At 45.4% G+C, this 21,535-nt stretch overlaps 1 protein-coding gene across 7 annotated transcripts in view; it reads left to right on the forward strand.

Annotated features, from left to right (window-relative positions):
• LOC133342866 (protein furry homolog-like) overlaps window positions 1-21,535 on the forward strand; it is a 138,631-nt gene that overhangs the window by 78,531 nt on the left and 38,565 nt on the right. For all 7 annotated transcript variants that reach the window (XR_009755191.1, XM_061552215.1, XM_061552216.1 and 4 more), the window contains 14 exons: window positions 18-117; window positions 1,640-1,808; window positions 2,352-2,680; window positions 3,478-3,618; window positions 4,288-4,456; window positions 5,292-5,394; window positions 6,570-6,670; window positions 7,360-7,504; window positions 8,539-8,642; window positions 10,363-10,551; window positions 11,076-11,304; window positions 16,613-16,734; window positions 19,393-19,580; window positions 20,964-21,058. Coding sequence is in view for 6 of the 7 variants with exons in the window: in XM_061552215.1 (XP_061408199.1) it covers window positions 18-117; window positions 1,640-1,808; window positions 2,352-2,680; window positions 3,478-3,618; window positions 4,288-4,456; window positions 5,292-5,394; window positions 6,570-6,670; window positions 7,360-7,504; window positions 8,539-8,642; window positions 10,363-10,551; window positions 11,076-11,304; window positions 16,613-16,734; window positions 19,393-19,580; window positions 20,964-21,058 (2,184 nt within the window). In the remaining variant the exon portion in view is untranslated. The remainder of the gene's footprint in view (window positions 1-17; window positions 118-1,639; window positions 1,809-2,351; window positions 2,681-3,477; window positions 3,619-4,287; window positions 4,457-5,291; window positions 5,395-6,569; window positions 6,671-7,359; window positions 7,505-8,538; window positions 8,643-10,362; window positions 10,552-11,075; window positions 11,305-16,612; window positions 16,735-19,392; window positions 19,581-20,963; window positions 21,059-21,535) is intronic.

Here is a 21,535-nt window from a genome sequence, read left to right on the forward strand (position 1 = left end):
TGCCGTGTGTGCGACAGGGATTGGCCAATGGGCATGATCACTTTGCTCAACCTGATCCTGTTTAAAGCGGCTGACCCATCCCAGGAGATCTACGAGATGGCGCTGCAACTCATGCAGGTGTGCATTCAAATTCACTCTGAGAATTGACTGAAGCTTTTGCTACGATAAAAATAAGTAATTAAACAAGTATAACCCGTAAAAACAAAGTTTTTCACTATAAATCCTTTATATGCGTGGCGGCTAGAGTCCTCTCGTCCTCTGGCTTGAGATGGCTGCCACCTATGGGTCAGATGATTGCATGGCACCATTAAGCAATTGGTAATTAAATATAATATTTTTGTCCTAAAAAGTGTAAAATTTTGGAGATTTGATTTCACGAAAATTAATTGTCACGCACAACGAGTCTGTGTGGAAATTGTCAGCTCGATTGGATCACGGGAAGTGGGTTAAAAAACGACCGAAAGATTTGCACGGTCGTAAGCAAGCAAGCAAGCAAGCGCGCAAGTGAACTTAATATAAAGGATTTAAAAAAATGAATGAAATATACCGTACGAGTAATGGCAGAACTCCACGACTCCAGAAAGTGGCCTCGAAGTTTGCCACAACGTAAGGGGCGTGGCCAATTACAGCCAACGTCAGTTGAGCGTGGACAATTAGACCCAAGCCGAAACATAACATATAAAAAAGATTGTTTAAAAAAAAAGTTTTTTTTTAAATGATAGAATAGAGTATTGTCACAAGTATGACATACGTATACCAAGTTTGCAGTCGATATGACATTGGGGAGTGGGTTAAAATTTAGTTACAAGATTTGAGGATACGACAACAGACAGAGTGAGTTTATCAAAGCGTGTAAAAGAATGTTTTAAAATATATGTTTTAGATTTTTTATGATAGAATATAGTCTGGTCATCAGTATGACATAAGTATACCAAGTTTGCCGTCGATAGCACATTGGGAAGTGGGTAAAAATTGAGTTACAATATTTTTTGAGGATACGACAACAGACAGAGTGAGTCAAATAAAAGCGTGTAAAAATACGATGCTGTTGTATACAACAGATATCAGACCTTGCAGTTACTTACTGACACCCTCTGCTGGCAGGCAGAAGGACCTCCACCAGAGGTGGCTGTAGAGGGTATTTGGCCTGCTCTTCCACACTGGCCAGATATATTACAAGAGGGGGGAGTACCCACACTTTACTGCTCCACGTGTGACCTGTCAGTCAGCTAACTCTAGTGAACACGTGTGTACTGCTGGGCGGGGAGCGGGATTTAAGAAACTTTCCCCATTGATTTAACTGCCACACCAGAAGATTGAATCGAACCGGCGACCTCTGGATTGCAAGCCCAGTGTGCCCGAACCATTGCGGCAGCAGCATTCCATGACAAGAGAAATATCACGATATGAAAGTGCATTTAGAAAAATAACATACGATATTCCTTTTGCTTTTAGTTTTTTTGGTTCTCCTCAGAATTAAATTGCTGTCGTGTTACCAGTGTCTCTTAATAAGATGACGATGACACAATGTGCATTTCTGCACACACGCGCACACCCACTCCACCAGTACGGGTGAATTACAAATCGCCAGCAGACGCCTGCAGCATTAACAGTGGTTGTCGCTGTGTCCTTCCACCAGGTGATGGAGGAGAAATTATTTGGGTACACAGAGCGAGACGAGTCGGGAGACGTGGACGGCCTGCTGAGTTCGCCTATGCCACTGCCTCCTCTCTACTCCCTCTCGGCGTACTCGCTCTCTGAAGAGCTCGCACGCCTCTACCCCGAGCTCACCCTGCCACTCTTCTCTGGTGCGGACAGAATGCACCCCCACTCCTCCATCATTTACGCGTGGCTATGGCTACCTAATATCCTCTAATATGTATGTTGAACTTCTTTCGCACTGTGGACGTAGCAAACCGTGCTAATCGGAGGTACGGGGGGAGGGACAATAAATTCGACACAAAAAGTCGTTCAAGAGAAATTCGTTTTCAATCGAGATTTAAATGTGCATAGCTCCAGTGGATTCCTAATATCAGAAGGAAAAGTGTTCTAGACAGCTGCAGAAGCGCATCTGAAAGGGCGGTGCGGTGACCGTCTTTGTTCGATGGCCAGCCAAAAGCCGCTCTGTGTCTTCACACCTCCGAGCTCTTCGTTGTCCTTCCCCCGCACCTCCGCTTAGCTATGTACGGTGCGGAAGAAGTTCAACATACATACATCCATACATTTGAAGTTTTACAATCGATTAATTAACAGTGCACCTGTGGCAGCATTCAAACCTGTCGACTACTTCATGTGCTCATGCTTCGATCCCACCTCCACCTCCCACCGTTTGACCCCGTCCACCCTTACAGAGCTGAGCCGGCGATTCCAAACCACGCAAACCCCAGGCCGCCAGGTGCTGCTCTCCTACCTTCAGCCGTGGCTCAGCAACATTCAGCTGGTGGCGGGTGGCGCCGGCGGCGCCTGGGGTCTCCCAGGCGATGCGGGGAGCGGCGGCAGTGGCGGTGGTGGCGGCACGCCGGAGCGGAGCGCCGTCGAAGGCGCCGGCTGGGACGAGGAGGAAGATGCGGAGGCGAGGCGCGACTCCGGGCAGGGACGGCGCTGGCTCAAAGGCTCCGGCTGGGGATCGCCGCTCGCCACCGCGCTGGTGCTCAACAACCTCCTGCACATGACCGCTCAGGTACGAGCTCCCAGAGGCATCGTGGTCGTCATCATCGTCATCGCAAGCCGTCTCCGCAAGCTGTCACCCTATCTTTCCCGATCCTGATGACGATTGCTTGTGTTGCGATCGAAACGTCGTGATATTTTTATTAATTTTTTATTCACTTTATTTTTATTTTTATTACTTTATTGTTACTATTTTTTCTATCGACGTGACTTTACCGAAAGAACCATAGAATATGAATTCCTGCAGTCACGAAAGTTTTAAGTCAAAATTTGATCACAGAGCACCTGTGCACAGGTTTTGTGCATGGGGTGCGAGTTCACAAAAGGTGGCAGTGCGGCATTATAGAGCAGTGTTCCAAGACAACTTTGGTGATGTTTTTTTCATGTTGACACAAATCTAACGTAAAAATATTTCTCTGATAAAAAAAAGAAGTTGTGGGCAGTGTTCGTCTGCCTTGGTAGTACTGAGACTGGTAGAAATTCCACATCACTATGGCGGTGGCAAGTCTACCCATATGACAACAACTGTTGACTTTCTCCAAAGCGGTACTCAATTTATCATCCCTTTCAGGGTTGTAAGTAAAATCTTCCTCCACCTTACATTTACAAGCCATGTGCTGCGACTACAGTACCGCTTATCTTAACTGGGTCAACAGTGCACGTGTATATATGTATGTACGTTGAACTTCTTTCGCACCACACGTAGCCAACCGTGCTAATCGGGGGCATGCACGTATGCACAGTGGCAATGTGTTTCATGCCGGCTTGTTTTCCGAATAATAATCGCAAACCAACACTCCCGCATGCCAGTACGGGGAGGGCTCCCCGAGTGCAGAGCTGGAGAGTGTGTGGACGGCGCTGGCCGACAGCTGGCCCGGGAACCTGCGTGTCATCCTGCAGTTCCTGATCGCACTCTGCGGCGTGCGCAGTGAGCCTGACCTGCTGCCCTCTGTGAGTTACGCCCACTGCTCCTTGACAGTCCTCGCAACCTTGGCTAATGCACAACTTTGGTATTACTTTGAATGTATGTTTGTATTTATGTGTGGACAAGAAGCAAGAGGTAACGCGACTCCTCTTTTACTCCGAACGTCTGCTTACAATTCACTTTGTATGCACAAAGAAAAACAGTTTTAAAGAAATTAGTTTTCAAACCAGATTTAAAAGTGCTTAGTTCCAGTGGCTTCCTAATATATTGGAAAGAAGAGTGTTCCAGTTGGCCGCAGCAGTGTAACGTAAAGCGCGCGATGCGGTGACCGCCTTTGTTTAATGGCTAGCCAAAAGCCGCTGCGGCGAGGATAATCGGAGTTCGCGTGATGGTTTATGCTCCTTGACAGATGATTTCTATGAGTACAGGACTCATTTCAGGAGATATTAGCACCGATCATAGGGCTTGGCATTTATTAATGCAAGTTTATAGTGTTACGGCGTCTCGTGGTGAAACAGTGCTTTTAATTTGTTCCAGATGCTCCTCGTGACATATGCCGCCACACTTACTTTGCTCTGCATTGTTCTCTTGCCATCTCTTACCTCTCTCTGCTCTCTGCTCGTCGATTTTTCTTCTCTGATTCATGCGTGCTTCCCCTCCCATCGTCACGCCGTGTTCCCTGGCCCTGCGAGCAGATCAAGAAGGTGGTGATCTTCATCTGTCGGGAGAAGACGGTGGAGACCCTGGAAGAGCTGCTGCCCGAGCTGGAGCGCATGGAGCCTGTCAACTCCATCCTCATCCGCACCAAGAACCCGCCGTTCTACAGGCTTCTCACGGGCCAGCGGACCTCCCCGTCAGCCTCTGGTGCTGCTCTCTCTCCGCTCAGTCCTTGCTCCTCACCTTCTCACAGCTCAATTCTTCATCTTTTATTTCATCGTAATCATTTAATATTATCATGAAGATGATGATGGTTAGGATGAGGAGGTTGTGAGTTCAAATCCCGATCAGAGGTTGACTCGCCTAATTGTCCTTTTTGAGGCTGATAAAAATGAGGAGCACTTTGTGGAATTATAAAAAAAATTATTTTTGTCTAGATGGGCTGGCTCCCTACCATTTAATGTGGAATTTCCACTACTGGCTCATGAATATCATTGAAGATAAGCACTGTATCATGCTTGATTGAGCCTGGAGACATAACTGTCAACTGGGATATTGATCATTACATTATCCAGGAATACTTTTTAACAAGCTAGGTAATCTACTAAGTTATTGTAGGCGTTAGCCGATGTATGTATTACGTTGAACTCCTTTTGCACTTACGTAGCCAACCATGCTCATGGGGGGTGTGGGGGAAGGACAACAAGCTCAAAAGCACGTGTGTCAGTAATTAAGAGCTGACCATTTTTATTCTCATTCCCTGCAGTCACGAAAGCTTTAAGTCAAGATTAATTTTTATTTTCGTTTCATGGCTTCAACTATAACATGTTTACATGTAATTGCAAACCAATTTGAGTGCCAATTTCTTCATTTCTTTCTGGCGACCGTACGTATGTGTATGTATGTATCTTAAATGTATTTTTCACAACCGTACTTAGCTAACCGTGCGAATCGTGCTCCTACTGGTTCGTGCGGCCACACGTGAACCACTTCTCGCCACCGTGTCACTACATTCCCTCCTGCCCCTTCCTCCTGTATGCAGGCACGAGCTCCAGCAGCCACACGCTCGCAGGGAGCGGAGGCGCTGCCGGGATTGCGCAAGGGCCCGACAACAAGATGGTCAACGGGGCGAGCTTTGAAGAGAGGTGCGCCACCTTAACGCAACCACTCGGCGTGTCCCCCTGCTGCGCGCACCCAGTCACACAGAGAGCTGGTCGCCTACTGCCAACGGTGGCCCTCATAGTGACGGGGATGCATAGCTGGCAATGGTGAACATCTAGCTAATCAATCTGCCATTGATCATCGTTTATATTATTTGAGAGCCCGTTGAGTTCAGTACCTTTTTTTATAGAAATTTATGCGAGACACCTGGGGTCAAATCCAGAGGTAAACATGATGTGCAAGCAGTAGAGAAGTGCCGATCTCTGCTGCCAGCCCTTAGCCAGTGATAGAAATTTGACGTTCCCATGGCAGGGGCCGGTTTCTCCATAGGATGACTGCTGTGGACTTATCGCGAAGTGGTTTTAACTTTTTAGACCGAAGAAATGAACCCCGCAATGCAAAGTTCCAAAAACAACAATAACAACAGCAACACAAAAACATGCACTGTTCGTACAAAACACTCTCGACCTCTCAGCCTTGTGCAAACCCACCATTTCCTGAAGAACTGCATTGTGGTTCTCTTGACTTAGGTCGCCATCAAAATTTGAACACAATGTGACTAACCAACAGGCAGCAGTGAGACAGACAACTGTAGACCGGTTTCTTGCTTATTAGAACTCATCGTTACGGTAATCTTCATTGCTCGATGCTGCCAAGTCTTTCGTTTGGAACCTCGTATGTGTAGAGACGTGATATCTACACGACGGGGAGCTATTTACTCCCCTAATGGAATCAATAATTAAAATCTGTAAATGACGAGAAAGTCCACCATAAACAAAAATAAAGAATTGCCTGCACGAACGTTTATGTCCGTGGCAAGATGTTAACTACCCCGTCTGGTATACAGGAGGTTGTGGGTTCGAGCCGGACCCTGGTGCACATATATTTCGAGTTTACATGGTCTCCCCGTGGTTTTGTGGATTTTTCTCTTAGTCTTCCGGTTTTTCCAACCTCATTTAGAAACATGCGTTTAGAGTATTTGGCTGCTAGAAATTTCCACATGGTAAGCCACTTCATTGAGCTATCTTTTGTGGCCAGGTGGCTTCTGAAAGAGAGCTCTGTAGCTCAGTGGGCCTTAGCTGATACAAATAAAAAAACATTTTGTTTATTCTTTAGTTTAATGTTTGCTACGTGCGTTGTTTCTCATTGCCTGGGACAGCCACCCTCACCAGGAGGTGAACTACGGCATCATGCGGCCGCACCCCCGGCTTGAGTCGCGCTACAGCAACGGCTCGGGCAGCTCCAGCGAGGACGACAAAAGTACGTGACCTTAGCAGACTGTTGGGGCAAGTGCTGTTAGCTAGCCCTGGTGTACAAAGACAGCGATTCCCTGTATAGCCTGTTGGGATAAGTGATGTTAGTGAGACTCAGCGTGCAACACAGATCCCCCTGTATAGCCTTAGCAGACTGTTGGGGCAAGTGCTGTTAGCTAGCCCTGGTGTACAAAGACAGCGATCCCCTGTATAGCCTGTTGGGGTAAGTGATGTTAGTGAGACCCAGCGTGCAACACAGATCCCCCTGTATAGCCTTAGCAGACTGTTTGGACAAGTGGTGTTAGCGAGAGCACCTGTGAAGGCCGGCACGGCACACAAAGGGGTGGGCGGCCAAAACCACGCCCGGCCTCCTGTCTCCCTAGTTGGTGATGTTTATATGCCGCAAAAGGTACTCTGTGAGCCTTCAGAGTTAATATTACTGAAGAAATCCAGCTATTATCCTAAGAACAACACATTTCCATGAACACTATGTCCGGCATGCTTCACGTAACACTGCCGTGTATGCTGTCCATGACCAGAATGCCATCCGCTCTGTTAACGCGTCGCTCTTTGTACTTCCTTAACGCAATGACCGTAATGTTTTGTTGAAGCGATTCGAATCTTGCTCCATTACCATTAATGCAATGCCCGATACGCTCTGTTAACGCAATGGGGGGGTTGTGACGTTGTTAACAGCTGAGCCAGCATACATGAGCTGGAGGGTGCGGATGGCGGAGGCAACACGCCCGGAACCCCTGCCCATGCCTGCCTCCTTAGGCTACTGGGCTCGTCTTACAGATCACTTGCCTGAGACCTTCAGCCAGGCCCCTCCCCTGCACAGGTGAGAGGGCATGGGGAGAGAGGGACGGAACTTGTGTGTATGATTGTTGAAGTTCGATTTCGCCATACGTAGCCAACCGTGGCAATCACAGGTTGCGGTACTTTTGTTATCGTTTGTTTTGATGCAATTAATTTAATTGGGGTTTGTTTTTGCTTCTGAATTCTCTACGCACCAAACCCAAAGACAACATTTTCAACTTGAGTGTGAAGGTTAAAGGCACAGCCCTCCCAACTGTTCACACAGGCCACTGCTGGTTGAAGAAGCTGCACTATACCGGAGAGGCAACAGCAGAGACATGAGGGACCAGGACAAAATTCACGAATAGACCATCACATCACATCAGCCCTCCATAACCACATTTGTCTTATGTCCCCATGAAGTTACGTATAATCATAAGGTCTGATTTTTCTTCACCAGATTCTTAAAAACAGATCCCAGGACAAATGCTTTGGCAGTCCTTGTTCCATTAGCAAGGCAATAAAATAATGAATACAGAGAGAAGTAGTGAGAGAAATCTATTATTATTATTTTTGTTGTTATCCAGGTGATCTCATGAATGATTGACTCTTCTTCAGGGATTATATGGTGTAAAGATCCAATTACACTATTCGCAAGAGTAGACTTGTTGTGTGCCAGTTCAAATTTTACAATTTACCTGCCAATTATTTAATGGGAATATACATAGCATTCATGGCCCCTTACTGCAAATCTTGGCAGGGCTCGACTGAAAAAAGCCATAACCTTCAGTAAGACTTTCCTCATTCAACAAGCATATTAAAAATTAATTAACACAAAAGTAACGTGTCAAATACGAAGTGGAATTAAATATATACAGGGTGTGAGACACTGGTGAAAAAAATGTAATCGATGCAAACATGCAAAATTCTGCACTGTATCATGTTAAAGTATCGATTGCGGATTTATATGTGTTTGCTATGATCAAAAAATGAAGTAAGAAGTGTTGGGGGGGGGTCTAAAGAAAATGTACCATGTACCAATTCTGTACTGACCCGGCGGCGTGTGCTCTCACACAGGTGCAGCATCGCGATGATCCTGCTGACGGGACTCGTAGTGGACCATGGAGTGCATTTGGAGTGGAGCATTCATTTACCGGTGCTCCTGCACGCCGTCTTCCTGGGTGAGTTCAGCACGCACTCGTTTGCATTTTGACCACAAGTGTTGTGGTTAATGCACACATGATTCCTCGTAAAAAGGTTTCAGTTTTGTTTCCAGAAAAAAAGGGAAGACCCTATTATTATATTTTGGTACTGGCAAAGGAGGTCTAATGATGTAGATGCTTACCCCAAGCCCTCATTGCTTTGATAGTGCATTGTCTTTGAGCTGTACGCCTTTTGGTGTCCTCTGGTCTAGCACCAATTGAGACGAGGTTCAAAAGAAAGCCGTCTCTGGTGTGGACCAATCCGTTTCAAGGACAATGCTTATATTATCAGTGTGTTTTTTGTTTGCATTTTCACCACAAGTATTGTGGTTAATGCACACATGATTCCTTGTAAAAAGTTTTCGGTTTTGTTGCCAGAAAAAATGGGGAAACCCCTATTATTATACACACAAAGTGCCGCCACAAATGAACCAGAGCACCTCACTGATCTCGTCGAGGAGCGTAAACCACCGCAGCAACTCCCGTCATGCTCGCAACGACTTTTGGCTACTGGCCATCCAAATGAAGACGGTCACCGCATCGCGCACTTTCAGATGCACTTCTGTGGCCATCTGGAATGCTCTTCCTTCCGATATTAGGAAGCCACTGGAGCTATGTACTTTTAAATATAGATTGAAAAGTTTTTCTTTAGAACTGCTTTTTGTGTTTAGTTTGTCCATCCCCCGCACCTCCGATTAGCATAGTTGGCTATGTATGGTGCGAAATAAATTCTACATACATAAACTTCACACCATATACACGACACAGTGCGTTTAAGGTTGAATACCTTCATATCAATAGAAGTGAGTGTGATGGTCCTTTGCGTAAGTGAGAGCGTGCAAGCAAAATCAAAATGCGTGCAGCACAATGAAGCTCTATTACAGTCTCTTTGTGCATCAATGGAAAGCGATCGTGAGAGATGTACTGGCTAATATACAAAGTATTATCAGTGGCTTCAGTTCTCTACTAAACTTTAGTTTCACCAATGTGCCAGCACAATTCTTCTTCTATCCACATGACTACAACCGTTGGCTTGTAATAACGTGGGACTCATTTTATTAACCTTCAAGGCATCTTTCGTTGAGTCATCCCCTGGCTGGATTTTGAACCGTGCACTTTTAAATTGTGAGTTAAACGCATGAACCAGAGGGTCATCTGGTGAGACTAAAAATAAGCATATCGTACTCGGTGTCCAGGATGCTTCCACGATGTAATGGTTAGCACACTGGGCAATGCAGAGGGTGGTCACCACTTTGATCTCCCAGCGTGACAGTTGGAACATTTTTCTAAATCCCCCATCCAGCCAGTGGCAGTATGAATGGGTTCACCGCAGTCAGTCGGCACATCTGCGTGTGGTGTGGGGTGGAGTGTTCTTTACTCCCACCTCTTCCAAGACATCTCTGGCCAAATACCTTCCAGAGGGCTCTCGAGCTCCCCTCACGTGGAGGCCATTCCACCAGCAGCGGCATGAGCAAGACATTTCAGGGCTGCACCTTTACCTTTTTTTTGTTACGATAAAATGCCAAAGCTGATAATATTGGTACTCAAGACGATGATGACGGTGATGATGGTGATGACGGTGACGATGATGGCGACGATGACGATGATGGCGATGATGACGATGATGGCGATGATGACGATGACGGTGAGGATAATGCTGATGACGATGCCAATGTGTGGGGTAAACCGCGGTACGCAGGTTTCGACCACCAGCACCCGCAGGTGCCCGAGCACAGCAAGCAGCTGCTACTGCACCTGCTGCTGGTGCAGGTGGGGGGGTTGGATGTCCACCGCTCGGTGGCACGGGTCCTCCTCGCCAACCGAGACTTCAACCACAGCAAGATCCTGGCCGTGCAGGCGTCGCCTGCCCAGCACAGCGCATTCCTCGGTGAGACTGCCCAGCGCTACGGCGCTGCGAGGGTGAAAAGAGTCGGGGGTGGATATGAGAAATACGCGCCATTGGGAATAAACTTCCCCTGTACATTACCTACGATTAGCACCGTTGGCTACGTGTAGGGTGCGAAAGGAGTTCGACAAACATTAAGCAGTTCCCCTCCTTAACCTCCTTCCATTCCTCATTTAAACCTTACCTCTTCTCCATCGCCCATTCTCTTCATCTTCCCTCCCCTTGCCCCTCCACTCTTTCCCAGTCGTGATCCCTCTATCACTCATTCCTCAATGCAATGCCCCCTGCCATCTAACTTATTATTTTCTGTGACTAAGTGTTGTCAGGTGCCTTAGCCAATTATATTAGAACTGGCGTGCCAGAAGGTTGCATTTTAACCGGTGACCTCCGGATCACAGGGTCCGGAGTGCTGTTGCACCACGACAGATCTCCGCCCCAATTTGAAACGTCCTAAAATTTTTTATTGTTGTCATCATCGTTTGTGCGTGCCACGTCCCATGTTGCAGGAGCCAGCGAGCTGCGTCAGATCTCGCAGAGCCCCTCCGCCACCGACTCGGGCCTGAGCCCCAGCTCGACGGGCTCCAGCCTGAGCCTGGGCAGCACGGGCGAGCATGCGGCTGCTCACGCGCCCACGCTGCTCCACGCGGCGCTCACGGTGGCGCCGCCCGACGAGCGGGACGCCTCGTGTGACGTGGAGGAGAGGGCACGCGCCCTCGTCCATTTCATCAGCACCAGGTTCGCCTACCCGTGCTTTCCAGTTGAGCCGCGCTCGCATCTGCAATCCAGAGTTGTTTTTTTACACAACTCCTATTAGCTATTTACTTACTATTTTTTTATTTTACCAGGGAATGCTCACCGAGCTATTAACTCCTCTTTCAGAAGCGACCTCGTCACAAATTATAGCTCAATTAATTGGCTTATGTGGACTTTTTTTGCATCCAAATACTCTAAATGCATGTTGATTCTAAATGTGGATGAAAAAACTGGAGGATCTGGAGAAAAATCCTACGCAACCACAGAGAGAACATACAAACTCCATATATACAGCAGACGCCAGGGTCGTGATCGAATCCGTGACCTCCTGTATACCGGGCAAGGAAGTTAACGTATTGCCACAAAACGCCGATCACAAAACAGAGGGGGAACAGAAACTCTGCAAACAGCGGCCCGGCTTTGGTGCGACATGGCCCAATGAAGGGGGGAAATTGGGCTCACTGCCCCACCCAGGTGCAGACCACATGCGTGGACATGAAGGTTTATATGGGGAGGTGAGAGTGGTAAGGGGGAAGTAAACGAACATACTGGAAGAAAGAAAGGGACAGGGGGAAGGAGGAAGGGGAGGAGGGAACTGGGGGGGAGGGGAATGGTGGGGGCGACCCAGGGTTGTTAAGGAGCAACCAACCATTCATCCGTACCCGCGTGTATAGATTTGTTCAATGTTTGTGTGCAATTTTATTGAGGGGACTGTGTGTTGTCTTGGTGTGGTCTGGACTTCTCTTGCTGTTGTTTTGCTACTCTGCCCAAGAATGGTAATTGGTGTACTTTTGCAATTTGAACATATACACTTTATCTGTTTTACATATTTATTTTTCAACTTGATTTTAAGCTTTCGTGACTGCAGCAATTACTCTTTGGTTCTTTCGGTAAAGTCACGTAGAAAATAAATAAAATAAATAACAGAATACGACATTTCGATTGCAACACAAGCAACCATCATCAGGTGTGAATGCAAGCTCGGAGAGAGACCCATACAGAGAGAGAGACAAACACAGACACAGAGAGAGACAGAGAGAGAGACAAACACACAGAGAGAGACAAACACAGACACGGAGAGAGACACATACAAAGAGAGAGACACACAGAGAGCGAGACAAACACACAGAGAGACATAGAGAGACACACACGCAGACAGCGACACTCACAGAGACACACAGAGAAACAACGCCTCTGTGATGAGGTATTATATAGAGAGCGAAGGAGGGGTTGGGGCAGAGGAATTAGCATGTCAATGAGAGCAGCAGGGGGAGAGAAATTGGAAGTTTGAGAAAACAAACTTAGTAGTAAACTTAGAGAGCGGCAGGGGGAGAGAAATTGGAAGGTTTTTTTGTGTGTGTCTCTCTCTGCGTGTGTGTCTCTCCTCTCTCTGTCTCTCTCTCTGTGTGTTTGTCTCTCTGTGTGTGTGTCTCTCTCTCTGTGTCTATATCTCTCTCCATGTCTGTGTTTGTCTCTCTCTCTGCAAATGTCTCTCTCCGAGCATGCATTCACACCTGATGACGGTTGCTTGTGTTGCAATCGAAACGTCGTATTCTATTATTTATTTTCTTTTCTTTCTACGTGACTTTACCGAAAGAACCAAAGAGTATATTTATTTTTAGTGATTTTCTTACCTTTCATATATGTCGCACTCCTGTCGTTTGCTGTATTCTTTGTTTTGTTGTTGCGACTTTCCTAACTGCCCCATCCTGGATATCTGTGAAAAAGATGAATGCAGATTCCGATTATGATTTTACCAGCTGAGGGAGCTTTCTGACAGTGTTGAAGTAACGAATTTGTGTGTGAGCCAAGTGCGTGCTCTTCATCCTTGGGTTGCGTGTTGTATTAACTTCTCGTAACAGATAAAAAAAACGTGAATTCTCAATTCACAATGGGTGAAGGCCTCCCCCATTTCACGTCGATCTTCCCAGGGTGTTTTTTACACCATACTTCACCCAGCCTGTTCGTGCCTATTGGTAAAGGTGGGGAGGAGGACAGTACTACTTCTCTTATAACTCAACATTGATATAAACTTTGGCCGGGAATTGAACTCTGCTTGCCGGGTTCATAGCGCAGCACCGCTAACCACTTTACTAATTAAGTTTCACGAGCATTTATTAAATGTCCATTTTTTTGCATGTTTGTTTTTTGCAGAAATAAAGTTGTTAACCATTTAAAATAACGAATTATTACCGGGCCAGCAAACAAATTCATTTTCTTTGCATTTTACGCGAGACCTTGTAATGTACTATTTATCCACCTGGCTACAGCAACTATTGACTGACCGACATCAAACTTGACTTGATCCATAGACCCCGGAGTGCATTCATGTTTTGAATGTACTGTGGTTATATTTACCTGCACAAGGTATTCGATGATGTGGCTCCTAATCCCCCTGTCAACCCACACCGTCATCATCTCCCACGGTGATTTTTCGTGACAAGGCTCTGGTGGGAGCCCTTAGCCAGTTGAGGAAATTCCACATTCCTGCGGTGTCTCGGACACAAGTAGCTGTTAATTGACCACGGAAGAATGCTGGACCGAGTTGATCCCTCCACCCTTCCCCTTGCAATTAAATTGATGTAACCAAAGTTACACCCAGTCATATTCCCTTGAGAATAGGTGGCAAAAAATATATGTATTGAAAACATTAAGCGACGTTTTTGGCCACTTATATGGAGCAATACAGCTTCAGATGACATTGATATAATTACCAGAAATATTTGCCTGGCTTTGATACAGAATTTGGGTCATTTAGGTACGTACATTTAAACCTTCTACATCATCACAAAACAACTTGGACAACTATAATGGCAGTTCCTCTTACCACATTTTCCAAGAGTAATAAGAATCACCCTTAGCCGGGGTAAGGTCACCCAGAGAAGTCAGTGCCGCCACACTCAATCAAGCGTGGCCTGCTGTTCATTTCCACTGGCGGCCGTCAACAAGCTAGTTTTTTCCCATCTCCTTATTTCTAGACGCTTAGACAATTTGGCAATTAACGGTGATTTTTGTCTCGCACCCTCCAGTGGCTAGTTTCAATAATTTAACGTAGAAAAAAAAATTGCACTTAAAAAAGCAACTGTGAAACACAGCACAGTGGCTCGTTGCTGAGCACTACTCCGCGGGACTTTCCACTTCGTACGAGCAGAAGGAACGGGGGGGGGGGGGTGCACATGAGTGTCATAATGTTCCTGTAACACCTCAGCAGAAGCACACGCAACACTGGGAAGGGATGATGCATGTGTTTTAATGCCTCTGGAAAGAGGCACGTGCTGGCTGTTTCAAGGTGTGTGTGTGTTTTTGTGTTAGCGCTTCCTAAAAAAACTTCAGATGTCGGGTCAACATGTTCGCAGCGGTTGTGTTACGGAGGGAAACGTCCGTGTTGTGTTCCTCGCAATCCTCAAGCCTCGCGAAATAAGAGTGTAGGTTGTTGATAGGCAACCATGTTATATCAGTGCCAATGTGAAGTGTTTGTAACGTCTCCTGTTGCTACAGGTGTGTTGTCTTAATCTGCAAGTCGTTCAACTGGACATGTTCATTAAGCAAATAAAAAAAAATTGTATTTTATTTACAATGTAAGTTAGACGAATGCAAGACTAGGATCCAGTTTTCAGAAATGCTAAATGGAAGTTATTTCAATAAAAAATGTAAATGTAAATAAAAAATGTAGATGTTTTATCCTCCGAAATAATGTGAGGCATTTATTGTAGAATAACTATTATAATAATAAGTCCTTGTCCTGCTTTATGTGAGCTGACCCTTTGCTGAGGCATTATGCTATTTGGCCACATATTCATTACTATTTAGTTTAATTGTCCATATACTTCCAATCATTATGCGGAACAGCTGATTGTGTGTGACAATATGTGAATGTAAAATTGTTTTCACTAATTGTAACAGTGATTCTCTTGGGCTTTTGCTCATTAAAAAGTTGTTATGCATTTACATAATTTTCAGGGTCAAGCATAATTTTGACCCTGTGGCCATTTCCCAAGCTTGCCTGAGTATAAAGTTATTTAAGTTGAGACAATGTCATCGAATATTTTGGTAAATCAATAATTTACCAACTTGTTGGGAAACATTTTGGCTTGGCTGCAAAGAACAGTTTCAGAAATCATCTAAGCACAACAGCAGTGGACATAGGCGGCCCTCCTCCAAATCTGGTTGCTGGACACAACAACTATGCAGCCTTCCATCAGAGTATGATTATTAGGTTCCTGCACTGCACACTGGTACTGCCTAGTGATGTCGGTTTAACACCGCGGGGTGCCACGATGGCGAGATGTTAAATTCATCGCCTGGTATACAGGTAGGTTGTGGGTTCGATCCCGACCCTGACATCTGTATATTTGGAGTTTGCACGTCTCTCTCCACGTGGTTATGTGGATTTTTCTCCGGGTCCTATGGTTTGTCCCTCCACATTTTGAAACACGTGTTTAGACAATTTGGCTGTTTTACATTTCCACATGATAAGCCTCTTCATTGGCCTATCATTTGTGGCCAGGTCTCTTCTGAAAATAAGCTATATAGCTCAGTGGGCCTTATGTGGTAAAATGAAAAATAGTTTAGTTTATAAGTGAACAGGTTCAAATCATTCCCTGGTGAAGGCTGTGCTGCTATTGATGTGTGGAAGCCACAGCTGAAGCATGTTGGGCGGAGAAAGCTCAAGGCTTAGGCTGCCATCTGCTTCTGTTGCGCTAAGACGCTTGTTAAACATATTGCACGTACAGGCATGATCCATTATTAACGAAGTATAATTATTAAGCTTTTTTTACTCTGGTTGACTGCGAGGGTTATGTGCAAGATTAAATGTGTGCCTAAAAAAACCAAACAGTTTCACCGATCAATCATCGTCGGCAGCGGGAAACAAAAGCAGTTCGAAACGCACGCATCAAGATGTTGCTGAACGAGCAGGGTTCTCTGAGATATTCTTCGGATGTGCGTCGTCAGTTCCATTGCAGACCTGCGAGGGGTTAGCATGATCAAACTCATGATAGAATTAATCATCGTACTACCAAGTGACGTGAGAGATGGAGGAGGCTTGGGAAAATCTTACTCCAGCAGTGAATTGACCATGCCTGATTATGATGATGAGTACCAAGTGTGTGTGGAGTTTATCAACCTAACTCAAACCGCTGTGTAATTATAATTTCTGAACAATGGATGACTGTACCTTTATGGACACCCTGTTTATTATCGAATATATTTTTAGTTTAATAACAGAGTATATATCCACAGAAGTAGCCATAATTATCTTGATTTCTTTTCCCTGCCTGTGTCTCTGCAGAAAGTATGGGCCCCTGTGGAATTACGAAGACATCTCCACCAAGAATCAAAACATTCAGAGTGCAGAGCAGCTTAGCAAGTTCCTCTTGCATGTTGTTTCAATCTTCAAGGACAGCAGGCCAGGTGTGTGTGTGTCTCTGTGCATATCAAAACGTGTGTTATGGTGAGCGGTAGTGCAGCAGTAAGTGCGCTACTCTACAAACCAGGTGACCTGGGTTCCATTCCCGCTCACGGCCGACACCAGTGACGATTATCTAAACTGGCCCTGGGCATCCCCTAGGTCGACTCCGCCTCAAATGAGTACCTGGTGTGCTGTGTAAACATTGCCAATCAGGAGACAAAGGCAGTCAGATGTGGTGCTGGCAACCCACCCTCTCATCTGCTGTGCCGGCTCATTGGTGCTCACTAACAGCCCTTGCCCCAACAATTTGTCATGGCTAAATGGGGGATCTTTGTCTTTTTTCAGTGTGTGTGTGCGCATTTGAATGTGTATAAACAGAGCCTAATAAAACTAAAAGTCCATCTGGCACAGACTCGGAACTGAAAGAAAAATACTACAATAGAGTGTTGAAAATTGTTATTTGTTAGACACCCATGTTTGCCATTCAAGAAAGATTATGACCAGAATTTGCTCGAGAAGCAGGAAGCATGCCCTTGCCCCTAGGCATGTTTCACTAAGCCCTGCGTTGTGTAAGCCTGTTGGCACGCTAGTAAGCGTGTGGGCATACACATGCTGTTTTTGTGTCTGCCCATGTGTGCGCGTGTGGAATTAGTGTATGTGCAATATGTGAAGATTGGTGGCGTTCGATTCCCAGCCACCTTTTCTAACATCAGTGGCGAGTGATATAAGAACCTGTTCTGGGCATACCTTATATCAATTCACCCATAAATGAATGCCGGTTGTGCTGTGTAGACATCGGCACACCATATAATCTCCTCATGGATCATGCCGGCCTTAATAGGTGATCGCTAACAGCATTTCCCCCCCCACCCGGACATTCTTGAGCATAACTATATTTTGGCATTAAGTGTATATGTCTACATGTGCGTGCATGAGTTCCTTATCCGCGTTTGTTGTGGTAGTTTAATGCAGTGGGGAGGGATATTCTAGCGGTTAGCGCGCTGCGCCACAAACCCAGTTACCTGGGTTCGATTCCCGCTCACGGCCAACACCAGTACCGATTTTCTGAACCGGTCCTGGTCCTCCCCCTAGGTTGACTGGGCCTCAATTGAGGACCTTGCGTGATAAGTAAACATCGCCATCGAGGGAGACAGAGGTGGCCAGGCATGGTGCTGGCCACCCACCCCCTTGTGTGCCGTATCGGCCTTCATAGATGTTCGCGAACAGTACTTGCTCCTAAAGTCTGTTGAGGCTATAATAGGGGAAAGCTTTGTCTTTGTTTCAATCAGAAGGGCTGTGTTGAGCTGTTTCCTACAAGGCATTGATCTCTTTATCATTACCGCCTACATCGGGCACCACATGGAATGCACTTTGCCATGTTGTGAATGTATCACGGGGGCGTACAGCTTGTAACTTTGTATTTATTTCATAGTGTTCTTGTTGTTTCGTAATGAAACGGCAGGAAATGTGGAAAACCGTGAGTTCTATTTTGAAATAATTAGGTCACAAGTTGTACTCTATTGGCATTGTTCTTTGGGTTGAATTACTTTGCTTTATAAATAATCTACACAGTGCACATGGAAGAATTCGCATTTGAATCACTTGTAAATGTATACGTATTCATCAGAATAATCCTTCAAGGAGAAAATATATCAAGGCTTGAAAGCGTCATAGACCAAAGGAATGTGATGCAGGTATTTAAAATATCCACAGTAATATAAATGAACAAGGAAATATAACACTGTAACAACATTTTTTGTTTGTTCCTGGGTAGTAAGTGTTATTTCCTAATTGCTTATGCCTCAAAAGTACAGATTTTGGCGATTATTCCCCACAACTTTGCTTTTGTGACCAGGACAGTGATATTTTGAAATGTACCTATTTTCAATGAGAAAACAGGCGAATTTGTGTCTTTTCGTTCACATAAAGTCAGAAAAAAACAACATATGAACCAAAATTAACATGTATTTAAACTAAAGGCAGAGGGGCCAACTCTGTGGTACAACCACTGTGAACCTTCTATGAAAGTAAGAAGCTTAATCATGCCCCAGCCAGGATGTTAACACAACACTTTCTTCTTGCAAGTTGCAACCATAGTACTCCAACAGCAGGATAACCTCAGTGCAAGCAGGCTATAACGCGAGTGCACGGTTAGTATGTAAGTAATTATGCGAGATGATGATACACAGATTAAACAGTGAATGTCCTTAAAACTTTGGTGACTGCAGGAATTCATATTATTTGGTCACATGTTAATTTCAACATCCAGAAACTTTGACTTGGACTATGATATTAAAAGCACATATATTTATCATTCTCCTTGAAGTAGCAGCAGTAGAAGCTTGAAGCGAGGTGTATAGAGACGACACGCGCTTGACGAAGGACCATTTGCAGGCCGGTGCTGTGCACACCTTGTGCCACACAGGGAGGTGTTTGGTGGGTGGGTTCTGAGTAGGTGGGTACCCACCCACCTACTCAGAACCCCCTCGGCTAGACTGCAGCAGGGCAGTGGAATGATTGAGATGCGAGGTGCTTTGAGTTGCTGGGCCTTTTAAGCAATCGCCCTATAAATTTCATACCTTTTTGATGCTTTTTACCCCTGCCCCACCCCAAAACTCACCCGGCCTTCGTTCCGTGATGTCGCTTCCGCGATCCCGCAGGCTCCAACCTGGAGCAGCGACTCGGCGAGATGGCGCTGCGCCTGGCGCTCGCGTGCCCGTCGCGCCACTACGCCGGGCGCTCCTTTCAGATGCTGCGCGCCCTACGTCAGCCGCTGGGCATGCACAGCCTCTCGCTGCTGCTGTCGCGCCTCGTCGAGAGGGTGGGCGACGCGGCGGAGGAGACTCAGGTGCGACGCCCCTCCCTCGACCGCCCTGCACCACCACGCGTTCTTCCGTTGCTCTCCTCGATTTTATTTTTGTTTGTCCTGTCATCAATATTGTAATTGTTCATCGTCACGTGCGTCAGCTTGTCGGGGTTAGGTGTGACTACTTTATCATTCTGGGTAAGCACACATTTACACACAATTGTTAGATTTTGGCAGTCTTTGACAAGTATATTAGCACTAGGTTGGGGAACAATATTTTTCTTAATAAAGTTTTTTCTTTTTGTGTTCGATCGCGGAAATATAAATGTGTCATTAACTCACCACCACCCGACACAGCCAATTACTAAGGTGCCCATCACTGACTACTTCAGCTTACTGGTGTGTTGGAGAGTAAACCCACAACATTTACAGTTTGAGTCACTTTATGCTGGTGATTACCACCAGCTTCATCAGATTATTTGCCAGAATTGTGAAGAAGTCTTCCTTTATCTTAAATAGATTGACAGCTTGCTAACAGCACTTGCCCCTACAGTCTGTCAATGCTATACGGGGAATCTTTTTTTTGTCTTTGTGTGTGGGTTGATGTTTTTGAGTGTGTGGGTCGATGTCTGTGTATGTGTAAGTTGATGTGTGTGTGTCTTTTTCGCCCGGGCAACGCCGGGTACTTCCCTCTAGTCTGTATATATAGGTCCACCCAAGGAATCCTGTTAGTGGGGCTTTGTCACTCACTGGGGCCTTGCTGTGCACCAGGCATTGTACAAACACTATTTTTACTTCACATCCATTTAGGCGTAGCTGGTATATGTTATTGCACGAATGTAAAGTTTATTAAAATACTGATTGAGCAATTTATATAAACGTTACTTTCGATGGCTCCCATATCTTATGAAATATTTGATGGTTGTAGTGACATTGGTGAAACACGTGTAGAGGCTTTGAACATAAATATTTTCAGTGCGTTATTTTACGAGAGCATCGATAAATGGATCGTCCCTCTGTATCTGTGCCAAAGATCTTAGCTCACAATCAGAAGGCTGTGAGATCAAACCCAACACGGCCCATCATCTCTCTCATGTCAATAAAATGAGTACCACTTTTGTGGGAAGTCATCCCATATATTGAATGGCCACAAAAATATGGAGTTTCACCACTGGCTCCAGGCTGCCAATGGAGATGATTTTCACTCCATGTCTTGTTTATAAATGAAACTCTTAAAAGAGAAAATGAAGTAAATGTTTGTTTACTAACAAAATGGTTTTTCTGGCTTAACAATGTGTATGTTACGTTAATTTATATTTATTTGCTTTATTGCTGACATGCAATAACACAAATAATTATAAAGTAACTGTCACAGATCATCAATAATGTATCACTGTGAGTAATGGTGTCTGTTTTATGTGACAGGGAAATGTCTTGGAGGTGCTTTTGACTCTCGAAACCGCCGTGGATACAATAGCGGAGTGCTCCAAACTTAACAACTTTCTCATTGCATTCTCTGGGTGAGTGGCGTTAAGTAGCGCTCAGCAAAAATGACACATCATAAAAGACATTCGGCCAAAGATGGTGATGTAACGTCTGGGTTTCCCCCCCAACCGTGGTGTATGGTTCTGCTTCGGGATGTAGTTTCTGGAATAGAAAATTAGAACATGCCTCAAGCTTTGCCATAACATTGGAAATGTTACTAATGGGATGGCAGGTCTGGTCCAAATGTCTCCATGCACAAATGGGCATGAAAACACCTCCATGTGACACTCATCTCTGTTCCTGGCCCTGAGCCAATCAATGCAAATTAGCATTTATATTGGAGTTTTCATTCTTTCCCAGTAGGACGCCTGCATCCTGTAAAGTGGGGTATGCAGTTTGATGTGTTAAGAAAAAGGAGAAGTAATCCAGTGTTGGTAATTAATTATTGAACATGCTTGTAATGCAGTGCGTTTGGAGGAAGGGTTGCTAGAGGTCTCAGATTTCATAAGGTG

This window comes from Lethenteron reissneri, chromosome 16, assembly GCF_015708825.2.
Source record: "Lethenteron reissneri isolate LAM-NWPU_2019-01 chromosome 16, ASM1570882v1, whole genome shotgun sequence".
In the NCBI taxonomy this organism is placed as follows: domain Eukaryota; kingdom Metazoa; phylum Chordata; class Hyperoartia; order Petromyzontiformes; family Petromyzontidae; genus Lethenteron; species Lethenteron reissneri.